Here is a 12,915-nt window from a genome sequence, read left to right as displayed (position 1 = left end):
TGGCTTTACCTAGACCCGGTGTTATCAGAGAAGTTATGATTTTACATTGATGTGGGTGTCCAAGGAACAAGAAGAATCAAATGAGCTAGTACTGTGTTTAGACTTACCGGTATGTGATTGTTTATGTGATTGTTTTGGACCACAGGTAGCAGAGCCAACTATACACTTTGCAAAGTCGTCCCATTGTACGCTGGAACTAGATACACAGCAGGTCATAGAAATGCAACAGCAGAAACAAACAGGCCCTGACTGCTGTAACTTGGTATGTTTACAATACATCTACATCCCTCTTTCCTCCTCACACTGATCTTTGGAAAATGGTCTGAAAAATCTATCCTCTGTAAATATTGTGCCTGTTGCTGGAGTGAACTGTTACTCTGCTGCTTACTTCTTGAATGTATTGTTTCTCTGTATTATTTCTTCTGTTTATTACATGAATTGAACAGATATGTGGATTTGTTAACACTTGGAATACCTCTACATGTATCAGTTATTTATAGATGAAAATTTGTGTAGAGATATTTAGTTTGTATTGCATTAATTAGGTTTTACACATACACAATATTTTTGCTTTGCCAAGGATTTTTTTGACTTTGCCACGTGAACCTTTGGCTCGTGGCTGTTTTGAAATGCAAAATTAAATGTGTTTAAATCCGCTGTTAATCCACTGTCTAATCCCTTTTTAAAGCTTGAGTCTCCGTGTTCTCTTGGATCTGAGTTTAACTTCCTGAAGACTGGCTCATCCCTACACCGTCTGAGTCCTACCAACAAATACACAGAAAGCAGAAAGCTACCACAGGCTGAAGACCTGAGCAGACAGAGATCAGAGGAACACAGGGTCTTCTGCCCCTCTGGACCATCTGTGCCTGAACTCAACAGGGAGACACCACTTCACAATGGAACAGAAAACAGTCACAGAGACCTGGTCAGTGATTGTGGCATTTACAAGACCCATGAAAGCCTTCAAACTGATGTTGGATCAGATCCTGGGTGCCAGATAAAGAGCATGCCAAGAAACTGGGAAGGAGAGCATGTTTGGGTGAAGGTTGAGGAGATGCATGGAGGGTTGGGGGTAAAGGAGCATGTCAGTTCAGATCAGGCTGGAATGCGGAAGTTCTCCCAGCAGGTAGGCCTAGATCTACAGAAAAACCAGAGCAGAACTCTCAACCAGTGCAGCAAGGAACTTCTAAACCAGTTGATAGAAGCAGCCCAAGGAAGGCTTCAAACTGAGCTCAGTCATGAACAAATCGAACACCTCCTAGACCATAAGGAACCATCAGAAGAATCTAAAATCGAGCAACTCAAAATAGATATTAACCAGAAGTGTCAGGAGCTTGAAGAAGTCCAGACACAGCTAGCTATAATAGAAGAGACTCTTAGGAACATGCAAAGCACAGTGCAGCTAACAGGGCCTGCTCTGAAAGGTCTGGATTTTCATGCTGGGGAGAGTGAAGGAAAAGCCACATCTCTAGAAGAGGTGAAGGTACTCTGTCAGCATCAGCAGAGCTTGGAGTGCAAGGTATCAGAGATGGAGAGCCAACCATGGAACTGTAACCAGGCCTGCAGGGAGCTTCAGACACAGAACAATCTGCTTGAAGAGTCAGAGAGAGCTGGGTTCGAGGATTCTGAGGAAGAAATTAGTCAGGACAAACTAGGAGTGGTCAGCTTGTTAGAAAAAGAGAGCACAGCAAGGTGTGAAAGAGAGGAAGCATGTTGGGATGATGGGAAGTCAGAAGCAGGACAGATTCAGAGAGAAGTGAACAAGGTCATGGTCATTTCCAAAGCTCTCAGCAAAGAAATGGATACAATTACACAACCACCAGTGGGTGAGAACCTGGATCGTCCATCAGCTATTGAGAATTTGACGGTAAGACAGAATACCATCAGAAGACTTCAGTTAGAGGAAGAGGTTTGGAAAACTCTTGTCAGTGTGTGTGAAGCCAACCATTCAAACCTTAATGAGAATGAGGTTGCAGATTGCCTGTTGAGGGAGGTAGCTAAAGCCAAGCTACAGGAGATCAAAATGCTCCTCTCATCACTTTCTATATGCTTTGATTCCAGCAATGCTTCAGTTTTAACAGGCCCAGAGATCAAAGCTAACGAGGCTATAGAAAACCTGAACATGATAGACACTTTCATCTGTGAAATTCCCACAGACACGAAACGGGAGAGAGAGGTAAAGATGTTGAGCTCTCACAGTCAATGTGATAACAACAATCCAATTCTGAGAAGTCTTACAGAGCACACACAGGGACAAATGGTCTTGTTAGACCAGTTTGCCTCTACTGTGCACTCCTCTGCAAGGGAATGGTTGTGGTCTATAATTCAAAAGCTTTCTGTTCTCTGCAGATGGGAAAACAACCCTTGGCTACCTCATGCTCGTAGTGCAGCCTTGGAAGCGTTCTCTGCTTATTTGATTTGTAGATTTGATGTTGAATGCAAGAGAGAACAATGCAATGTTAACATGATCCGTCAAAACCGCGAGACCCTGAAATCATACAGCAGTAAGTTAGACTCCAAAATATCGGACCTCAAAAATCATTTGGGCAAGCCAAAAGCTTCTGATGTGCCCATGAGCACTCAACAAACAACCTCTAAACTGCAAGATGCAGCAGAACAGAAGAGAGTAGATCCAGTGATCTTTGCTGATGGGTTTGAGTTTGTGCCACAGGTGGTTATGGACTATGAGGGGATCAGGGGGTTTAAATCTGAGCGCACTGAAGATCAAGAGCTCTGTGTTGGAGACTTTGTGTTAAATAATGAGACAGATGGAGGCTGGATCCAGAATAAGGGCTTTGACAAGATAACAGGAAAAAATAATACCAGATCCCCCCTTGATAAAACGAGTGCCAGTATGGAAGAGGAAGCAGATACTGTAGCCGCTCTGAGAAGTCGTGTTTTTGAGTTGGAACATCGGGCATCCATTATGACAGAGAGTGCCAGAGAAGCAACTACTCTACAGCTACAGCACAAGAAGGAACTGGACAAACTGAAGGTGGAATCAGTGCGATTTGGTGTTGCCCAATCACAACTCGTACAGGCCTCTCTACCTGAAATCAGCCAATCACTAACATGCCTGATAACACCCCTGATTCAACTAATCAAGGGCTTCATGACAAGTGTTGATGAGTATAGTCAACTGTACAGGACCTTGTCTACAGCAAAATTGCTGAGGACAGGAATATAAACATAAATTTACTGGGACACATTGGATTAGTGACTTGTTTTAGTGCACACTAACTTTCCTCTATTTCTCTACTTTCATGCTAATATAAGGAACTAAATTTTGTGTCTTGGGTGTAGATGGCTCTGCAACTACTTAAATGCTCCCAATATTTGAATTTCAGGTGTTATGTAATCAGCTTATAGCATGCATTGCAGAATCTTTCATTGCCTGTGGTTATGTGGACAGTAGTCTTTGCATGTGTTGTGAAGGTTATGTGATTTGGGTACTAACATGTTTATTTGAATATCATTAGTAACTCAATGCAGTGAGTCTCTAAGGCCTGATATCTTTGTTATCCGACATCCATAGACCACATACAAGCAGGGTTTTGCAGCCATGGAGACAGCACATCGAAAGGTCATGGCAGAGTTGCAGCTCCGACACCAGTGTGACTTGAAGCGTTTGCAGGAGGAAAGAGATCAACTTCTGGCTGAGGAGACAGCTGCAACCTTGGCTGGTCCGTATGCATCTCTATAGTGTGAATTTGCAATATATGAGTTTTTCTCTCTCTCTTTGTGTATTTCATACATGTATGTGCATAACAGCCTATGTGAACTGTGATCCTTCATAGCGATAGAAGCCATAAAGAAGGCCCATAGATTAGAGCTGGAGAGGGCACTGCACAAGACTCGGCAAGAGATGAACAACTCAGCAAATACACACGCTGTGGAAATACTCACAGAACACAAGTAAGAGGGCACATATTTCACCTGATCAAACCTCATCATAGCTCAACAGTCTTACATAACACAGCTTTCAGATAACATAGGATTATGAAAATCAAAACGTTTTTTACATGCACGCATGCGCGCACACACACACACACACACACACATATACACACCACTCATTTGCATTTAAATCTAACAGCTTTTAATTACACAAATGCCCTTCAGTACCCCACACTACCCGTAGCCAGCTTGTATTTTGAATCTGAAGAAATAAATTGAATAGTCTCTGGCTGGCACTCTTGAGTACAGCACTTTAATGTTTGCCAGCTAATTTGATATGTTTCCATGGAGACTTATGCAACTGAGGTACTGAGGTACAAAGGATGCAATTTCAGTGTCATCTCCATGGACCTAATGTGTTTGTCTAGCTCAGTGTTTGTGTACGTGGCTGTAATGTGCGCATCTGTGTGTTTAAGCGAAGAGATGGCCTCCGTTCAGCGGGAGCTGGATGTGTTGTCTCAGCAGTACTCTCTAAAGTGTCTGGAGAGTGCTCACCTGGCCCAGGCCCTGCAGGCTGAGAGACAGGCACTGCAGCAGTGCCAAAGAGAGAACCAGGCACTCATCGCACAAAACCAGGTCATATTAACTCACGTGCAAACACAGACACGCTCACATATACATGTAAACACATGCAAACACTGACACTCACATAAACATAAACACACACTAAACTTAATGCAACCTGCTAGTAGGTGACATTCAATTTTCCCTATATTCTCAGTCCTCATTATTTGGTCTAATGTATTTAGTTTCTTCCATAATCTGATGTTTCATTTTCATAAATATAAATATTATACATAAAGCTGTCGCTAATATATGCAACAAGCTATAGAACAATAGACCAAACCTGGCCCGCTTCCACACATAGGCAGGAGACAATCCAAATATTCATTCCTCCAACTGTCAATAAAAAAAATTAGTAAGAAGGGAAGGTGGTTATCCATGTTCAGACATTAACCATCATAAACCATCAATTTCTGCAGTCAGACTAACTAATTCTGTAACCAGACTACAGTGTAGGCGTGGCACTGTTGGACCACCAGTGCAGCAATGCTGGACCACATTAGTAGTGTGGACAGCTTTTCACTAGTTTCTTCCTGTTTCCAGACTCTTCCGTTGTGTCTTTGTACAGGAGATGAGAACCCATCTTACTGAGGAGATCATGAAACTATCTGGAATGGCCAAAAGGGATGCAAGCCCCCTGAATGTGGCGAAGGAATCATATGAGCTCGAGGTTTGCACACACTGAAAATCATTTCAGTATCGAGGCTCAATGTGAGACAGAGAGTTGTAGGTTTTGACTGTTGAATGAATAATTCATTATATTGCTAATTGCTGTTGTTAATGGTTCTGCAGAGTGGTGTTGTCTAACAGATTTTCACTCCTTATATTTAGGAGATTTCCCTAAATATATATTTCCCAACCCACTAGTTGTTTGCTCTCAGTGTCCATAGGCCACTAGATGTCACCATATGACAAATGAGAAAGTCACACTTCGAGATTATAGAGTTCTATTATTACAATGTTGAAAAGCAGTGGTGTTCTATCACTGTCTGCTCTTTCCAATTTTCAGATTAGTCTGCGTGTAAAGGAGTCAGAGGTGCAATGCCTTAAGGAGGAGATTAATTCTTTGAAGAATGAACTGAAGGCTGCCCAAAGGGTAAGCATCTTGGAAGACTGCATAATCTTCCCTTTGGAGCTGTGTAGAGAAACCTTCATTTATATTACATCTTATCTGTCCATCAAATTGTTACACATATTAACCATAAATTAATCAACTAAGTGCGCAGAGATCAACAACATTTTACACTCCCACTCTTGTACGTGGATGGTGTTGTGCTGTATCACATCCAAGTAATTTATTATGACCAAACAGAATTTAAATTTCTCTCACAACTGTAACAACTCCCACATAATTGCTCTTGTAAGTTGAATTTCTTACGACTTGCATTGTGAATACAGATGAACACTGACTCTGCAGAGGTTCTCTCTCTCTGTGTGTGTGTGTGTGTGTGTGTGTGTGCGTGCGTGTGCACAAGGATAAGAAGCATGCCGCAGAGAGGTTTAAGGACGTTCACACAGAGTTCAGAGACACTAAAGCCAGAGCAGAGCAGGACCTGCAGGAGTTCCAGGAACACCTGAAGCTGACACATCAGGCCTTAGGACGGCCGAGAGACAACCTTAACGATGGTATCCCAGTTCTTATCATCTCCTCTTCTTAAGCCCATTAGTACAGGCTAAGGATACAATACTCTATGGTTGTCCTCTGTTATAACAAATATGATATATTGTTGTCTGTGTTTCATTTTACTGCAAAGAAGATTAAAAATGGTTATTATATGCAGACTGTTTCTTCTTATGTCGGCGCGTATAATTCTCCCTCTCTCTCAGGTGTCCCTGCTCTATTACACTAGCATTTTAATGGCATTGTATAGTATCTAGTGAATCATTTATAATGATGTTTATGTATCTGCTGTTCCACCTTTTCTTTCTCACTGTTCCCAGCGTCTGAAGGGATCCTGGATGCTAAAATAGACCGCGAGACATGAAGAGTATAGAAACAAATTCAAGCTACACTCAAGAATTCAAGAATTTTAAAGCTGTGTGTTTAAAATAGTGTTCAATCCAAGACAACTACTGCTTCATACCATGAGCATATTTATGAGGTTATTTTTGTATGAGTGATGTATTTTGGTAGTTAATGAGTTAATGAAGTGAAATTCTATCACCATTGTACTCTGTGATGTTTCCTGATTTAAGTATGCCACAACAACATCTGGCTATGCATTGTCAAATGTATGTTGATTATCATAGTTGTGCATAAACAAATCCTTTAAAATAATGTTTTGATGGACTGTTAAACTGTTTATGATGTTTTCTACTGTCAGTCACATAATAAAAATCCAAATTCATTTGCCTGTTCCAAATTATTCATTATTTTGTAGAACATTTGCCTGTTCAAATTAGTTGTATAAATTTTGTTACACCCAGAATAAAGCTGGAACAAATTTTCAATAATGCATGAAACCAGTCTTTGATTTCTGACCGCTATAATATTCCAGCTCTACTTTGACTGTTGAAAATTGAAATTGCCAATGAAATTATGGCAAGAATTTCTCATTGCTAAGACAGAGGTTGTGTATCTTGTTGCCAAATTTGTTTGATTCTAAAACTATAATTTTTTAAATGTTGCAACAGAGTTGTTAATTTCCGAAGAAAATAAAAATCAGTGATATTCAAATATTCGTGAAAAAGACCTCACATAAGCAGCAACTGACTATGGCCATTGTATTGACAAATATTTGTTTTTTATCCCATAATGCCTAGCAATGTAGCATATACCAGCTGACTACTACAGAACTGACCGGGATGGAAATGTGTTCAGTAGATACAACAGTTAAGTAACAGGACTACCGTACCACCTCTTTCCTATATTTTCTTATTTTATTTTATCAGCTGTTTAGAATATGAGTGGTATTGATCATACGTTGTTGAATTAATGACTTAATTTACGGCATTACGCGGCGTTTTCTGTCTTTGGTAAGTCGTTTGATTGCAACACAATCCCTGACAAGCTAGCTAACTAGCAATCATGCCGGCTAAACGCTGTAGCTAGCTAACCTGCTTAACCTAGGTAGCTAGAGTAGCAGTGTTGCCTATTGTTAGCTTTGGTAGCCAGTTAGCTTGTTTGAAAGGCCTGCGGTATTATGCGTGTAGCATTAGCAAATGCTAACGCTGAAGTGTAAGTTAAGCTAACTACTCTCAGTCAGAAAGAGACCAGCAAGGTAACATTAGACCGACTTCACCTTGGACGAATATTGTATTTTGAGTTTTTTTAGTATCGTTTTTTGAAATAGGCGTGAAAAGCTCCTTGGCTATTTCTCGGCTACAGAACTACCGTAGCTAGCGTTAGCTTTAATTGGAGAGGGAAATGGGTGAATGATACATGCGAAATAGAAACAGCATGCAATCTAACTTTACCGATGAAAGTTCTTACAACTTTAGGCTTGTCCGAAGCGGAGTCCAAAATTAGACACTACATCGGAAAGTGTAGATTATACTTTATGCTTCCGACATCATAATTTGGACGCGCATTACAATCTATTTTTGAGGGTTCTGTGGTTTGACAAGTCAACAGACATTAATACCCTTTATGTTGTAAAACATCACTTTATTCTTTTAAACCTAGCCATGAGTAGGCTAGTGTTTTTCAGTGCTCTTATTTTTCCTTTAATTTAATACTCCACAGTTATGGAACCTCTGAACCAGTCAGACGTCATGCATCTTCAAGATCCTCTCCCCACTGCACTTGATCTTTCAATGGGTTGCAAAGGAAATCGTCTCAAGCAAAGTCCTGTAGAGGCACTGGACTTAGTGAAAAAGCCCAGTTGGTATGGTCTCAACCCAGGAAGCGACAGTCGCACAAGCTTACCCGAAAACAGGTCTGACTGCCTAATTCCCCAGCCTTGCAAACAGGCTACTCCAGATATGCCTTACACAGACCAAGCACTGAGCTATCCCTATGGATCAAGGTCTTGTGTCTTACCCCCACATAATCCACAGTCTTTCCAACTGCCCACATTTAACGGACTGCCTAATGTGGCTCAAATACTTTCACAGTGCTCTGCAGCTGACCAACTCATTATGGGAGATGATACATGTCCTAAAATGGACCAGAATTTTACACAACACCCTAGCACACAGTTGTCATCCAGGAGTAGAACATCAGGTTTTGCGCATCAGGAAGTGGAACTTGGGCCTGAAAGCTCTCCCACGTGCATGGAGGCAAAGCTTGGAACTGCCTCTACGCACAATGGAATGGATTGCACATGGAACGGCACAGATTCAGATGAGCTGGAAATCACTGGGAATTCCAGTAGTGGGGCGTACCTCACTGACGCAGTGACAGCTGTGGAGGTTAGTAAGGGCTCGGTACCGTTTCAGGACCTGAACAGCTACAGTGGTTCTACAGTTGAATACAGCAGCCCAACAGAGTGTCAAGTCTCCGAGACCACCCAATGTCATGAAACGGTAAAGCGCACTACTCATTTACTGACAACAGATTCTCTGGAGGAGTCTTCAGAGGCCAAGCCCTCACTGGTACCAGAGCAAACTGACGTTATCACTCTGATGCCTGAATGTGCTGGGACAGGCACTGGTGTGAATTCTTCATCTTCTGTTCAGTTCATCTCAGACAGTGATGACAGTGATGTCATTGAGGTGCCTGTGTCTAACCCCATTTGTAAAAAACAATCCAGCAGTCCAGACAGTAAGTCAAACCAGGGTCCAGTTAGTCAAACCAGGGATTCGCAAGTCAGTGAGACAAACCATGAAAGTAAAGCTTCTCTATCGGGGAAACAGTGTGTTGATCTTGAAACAGATGCTATGGACTGCACTTCAGTTGTGAATGAATCTTCAACTAGTCCTCTTGCCACCAGTGACTTTGATTCCAAAACCCAAGATGTTGGATATTCCTTAAATGCAGAAGCAGTTGCTATGACTTTACCGTCTACCTCAGATGCAAAAAATCCCAGCATCATCAAATCTCCACAGAGTGGAGCTTCCACTACACCTTCAAATCATTCATCATGCACAGATGGGCCACAGACTACCCCAACGTCTAGGAGAAAGAAGAGAACCAAGCCAAGGCCCAAACAGAAGAGCCCAGCCAAACAGATGGGGGCTTCTCCAGGCAGCAAATGTACAACTAAGGCAGCCAAGCGAAGGCGGAAGAAACCACAGCCATCTGGGTCGTCCTCTGTGTTCTCTCCTCAGGAACCAGAGATCAAACTGAAGTATGCAAACTACAAAGAGGAGAAAAGGGAAACCCGGGCCGACGGCTTTGCTCCGTACGTCCGCATGGAGCTGCGGGAATTTTCTGCCTGCACTGTCGTCAACTTCCAGGAGGACGATGATGACTTCAGGATCAAGAAAGGTTCCCACCAGGCAACCACGGGACCAGTTTCAGGGCTTGTGCCCAAAACTTCTTGTTTTCAGCTTGGTCGTCTTAGCTCAGGTAGCAAGGCCCAGAGTATCCAGCTATGCTGCTTATGTGGCAGGTCAGCTAACATGACAAACCTTGGGGACTTGCATGGGCCCTACTACCCAGTTGGATCCGTCCACCCAGCCAACAAAGCCCTCAGGAACCCGTCCGCCCAGCGACCAGATCAGGACTGCAGTGACCAGGACTCGGTGTGCAGCGCAGAAGATAGGAAAGATGGGCACTTGAAAGGCCAGTGTGAGGGATTGCACTTAGAGACAGCACAAGACTCTAGCGGAATACCAGACAATGACTATGAAAGCCCAAATACAAATTCTGCTAAGAGGCCAAGGAGAGTCTGTTCTTCAGATGACTGGCATGGCGTTTCCCAAGAAACCGCCGACCCTAAGGAATGCTGGGTACATGAGGACTGTAGCATTTGGTCCACAGGTGTATTCCTAGTCAAAGGGAAGCTTTATGGTCTGCAGGAGGCTGTCCGGCTCGCGCAAGGCATTGTGAGTCTCTTACAGTTCCTTAATTTGTCGTTTTTTTAGTGGGTTTTTTTTCCCCCGGTTGCCTCTCAGAAACGTTTTGGGTTTTTTTTTTCCCCTATCATGTTGGCAAACAGAAAGCGCTGTTGTTTGCGTGGCAGCTTGGAATGCTAGATGTGGAAGAGTTTGTCTCACCTAAATTGGTGTCCATATCCTATGTTCTTGTGATGTTTTGCTTTGCAGGTGTGCTCCACTTGTCAAAGAGCTGGTGCCACATTGGGGTGTTTCTTTAAGGGCTGCCCCAATAAATACCATTTCCCCTGTGCTGTACAGTCTGGTAGGTTTGACATGAACAGGTGTAAACTCATTTAACGGAGGTTTTCTCTCATATGTAACAGGATATCTTGCCTGAATTTTTATGCAGATGCCTGCTTGTCACCGCAGGTCTTGTTTTTGTGCTGTTCTGTGGAGTTTATTTATGGTATATTTTTCATAAGGATTAGCATGTCTATTCTGAATAAATGAGTGCAGTTTGTGTTTCGGGTAGTTGGTAGTTGGTGCCTGGTTACCAAATTGCTCTATAAAAGTAGATGCCTTTCAGGGGGAGATAACATTTGAGATCTTGTTACTTTTGGCCTTAAACACCTACTGCAGAATGTGAGGCCATGTGATGAAGTTCACACTCATAATATTGGAAGTGTTGTAAGACTCAATCCGTCTGTTTCCCTTTTCCTGTGTGTGGGAAGTTGTGCCGTGTGTGTGTGTGTGCGCGCGCCCGAGAGAGAGAGAGTGTGTGTCAGTGAAAAAGCTGTTAGTCCTCTCTGTGTAGAGCTTGTGTTAATTCAGTCTGTTCATGTATGTTTCTAGGTTGCATGCTGAATGACGAAAATTTCACCATCAGGTGCCCCAAACACAAGGTAAAATTTGAGAAGGTTGTCTGGAAATGCACTTTGCTTCTGTTTACATAGATCCACAGATAAAATGCCTTTTCATCTGGCGTCATCAATCAGAATTTTCACAAACACACATTTAATTTTGAAGGCCTTGACTCAAAGACCACCACAGCTATCTCTGCACAAATTTATGTGGGTGGTTTTTTTTTTGTTTGTTTTGTTTTTTTTCTGGACGATTGTAGTAATGTACTGATGGCTGTTATGTCATCGTCTCCTTTAGAACAAATCAGCCAGAGTAAGTGCAAACAGACTGAATAGCAGATGACAGCTAACAGGCCAGTGCCATAAGGGTGAGTACTGGTGTTCCATTTCCCCCCTACTTTTTTATATTTCTCCTCTTTTTGTCATTCTCTTCTTTTTTGTCGTCGATGCTATCCCCTTCCTATCCCCCCCCCCTTTTTCCATTTCATCATCTTTTTTTTCCCCCCTTTTTCCTGCCTTGCTCTGTTTTCCTCTCATTTCATCTTCTCTCTCTACATGTCTGTCTTTGTTGGTTTGTTTCTGTCTCTGTTTTGTAATTTGCCTTTCTCTTTGTGCTCTTACTAAAAGATGAATATTTACCTGAGTTAATAAACCCCAAGCTTTGTTTATCCCAGAGTGAGATCTCGCCGATTAACACAGGGCATCTCCACTGTTGCAGTCCCTCGGGATTAGCACTGTTAACAGTACCAGTTCCCTCAGTATGGACACTGGTAGGATAACTGGCACTTATTACAGGATAGCTAGAAGTGTGATATGAGAAATATGCTTAGTGAGAAGTCTCTTGAGTAGGGCATTCTCACTTACATAATATCTATTTTGTGTTTCATTTCACATCATATTTCACAAAGGCTCACTTAAAACACATAAGTGAAATGGGAATGTCTGGAGCACAGATAAATCCATACTTAATCATACCTGCATGGATTAGTCACACCTAATCCATGCAGGCTGTCCATTCAAATCTACATTTGCCACGTCAGATTACTGTAGGGGGGTCATGTTTTGAGATCATTATTGTGCTTTTCTTCCACCAGATTAACTCCACTGGCTTGCTCACTTCACTGTCTCTCATCATCGTTGGACCGACTCCCTTAAAAGTTTACACTGACTCTTTTTTTTTTTTCTCTCTCTCTCTCTTCTTTTTTTTTGTACTTTAAGTGTTTACAGTTACTCAGAAGCGGATGAATGTTTTGACTGAAACGTTCTTTCTCTGATCTTTAGAGTCATTGCCTTATCTTGTCAGTTCTGAATGGTACTTCAAGACAATGCTTTTCAAAGCGTTTGTCTGAGCCTGCTTTGAAAACACACAAGGAGAAAGGGAGAATATGAGTGGAACCAAACTGCAACTGTTGTAATTTTTTATTTATTTAATTTTTTTCCTGGAAATCCAAATACTTTTTGAATCCAAACCACCCACATCAGACTACTTTTTATCTTTTTTTTTTTTATTCTTTAAATTTTGTGTAAAAAAAAAAAGTGCGGGCACATTTTGGTTGATCTGGAAACATGAAGCTTCCCATTGGCACATCAGTGGTATGACCCCCCCCCACCA

At 42.1% G+C, this 12,915-nt stretch overlaps 1 protein-coding gene across 2 annotated transcripts; it reads left to right on the top strand.

The window, feature by feature from the left end:
- The first annotated feature begins 7,324 nt into the window (after window positions 1-7,324).
- LOC115826386 (uncharacterized) lies at window positions 7,325-12,544 on the top strand. Of its 2 annotated transcripts, none has more exons than XM_030790204.1 (6): window positions 7,325-7,353; window positions 8,207-10,452; window positions 10,672-10,765; window positions 11,296-11,345; window positions 11,602-11,671; window positions 12,398-12,544. In XM_030790204.1, the coding sequence occupies exons 2-5, from the start codon at window positions 8,209-8,211 to the stop codon at window positions 11,644-11,646; spliced, it is 2,433 nt and encodes an 810-aa protein (XP_030646064.1). In that variant the 5' UTR covers window positions 7,325-7,353; window positions 8,207-8,208; the 3' UTR covers window positions 11,647-11,671; window positions 12,398-12,544. The 2 variants fall into 2 exon arrangements, with proteins under 2 accessions (XP_030646064.1, XP_030646063.1); XM_030790203.1 differs by lacking the exon at window positions 7,325-7,353 and adding an exon at window positions 7,438-7,497.
- Window positions 12,545-12,915: the final 371 nt, after the last annotated feature.

Source organism: Chanos chanos, chromosome 13 (genome assembly GCF_902362185.1).
Source record: "Chanos chanos chromosome 13, fChaCha1.1, whole genome shotgun sequence".
NCBI classification, from domain to species: Eukaryota; Metazoa; Chordata; class Actinopteri; order Gonorynchiformes; family Chanidae; genus Chanos; species Chanos chanos.
Note: the sequence above shows the minus strand (reverse complement) of the source record. Positions and strands in the feature narration are given on the sequence as shown.

Excerpts from the sequence above, each read along its gene's own strand:
- LOC115826386 (XM_030790204.1), top strand. The coding sequence starts at position 8,209 with ATGGAACCTCTGAACCAGTCAGACGTCATGCATCTTCAAGATCCTCTC. Across the intron at positions 10,766-11,295 it reads CCCCTGTGCTGTACAGTCTG|GTTGCATGCTGAATGACGAA; the intron begins GTAGGTTTGACA and ends GTATGTTTCTAG. Across the intron at positions 11,346-11,601 it reads TCAGGTGCCCCAAACACAAG|AACAAATCAGCCAGAGTAAG; the intron begins GTAAAATTTGAG and ends CGTCTCCTTTAG.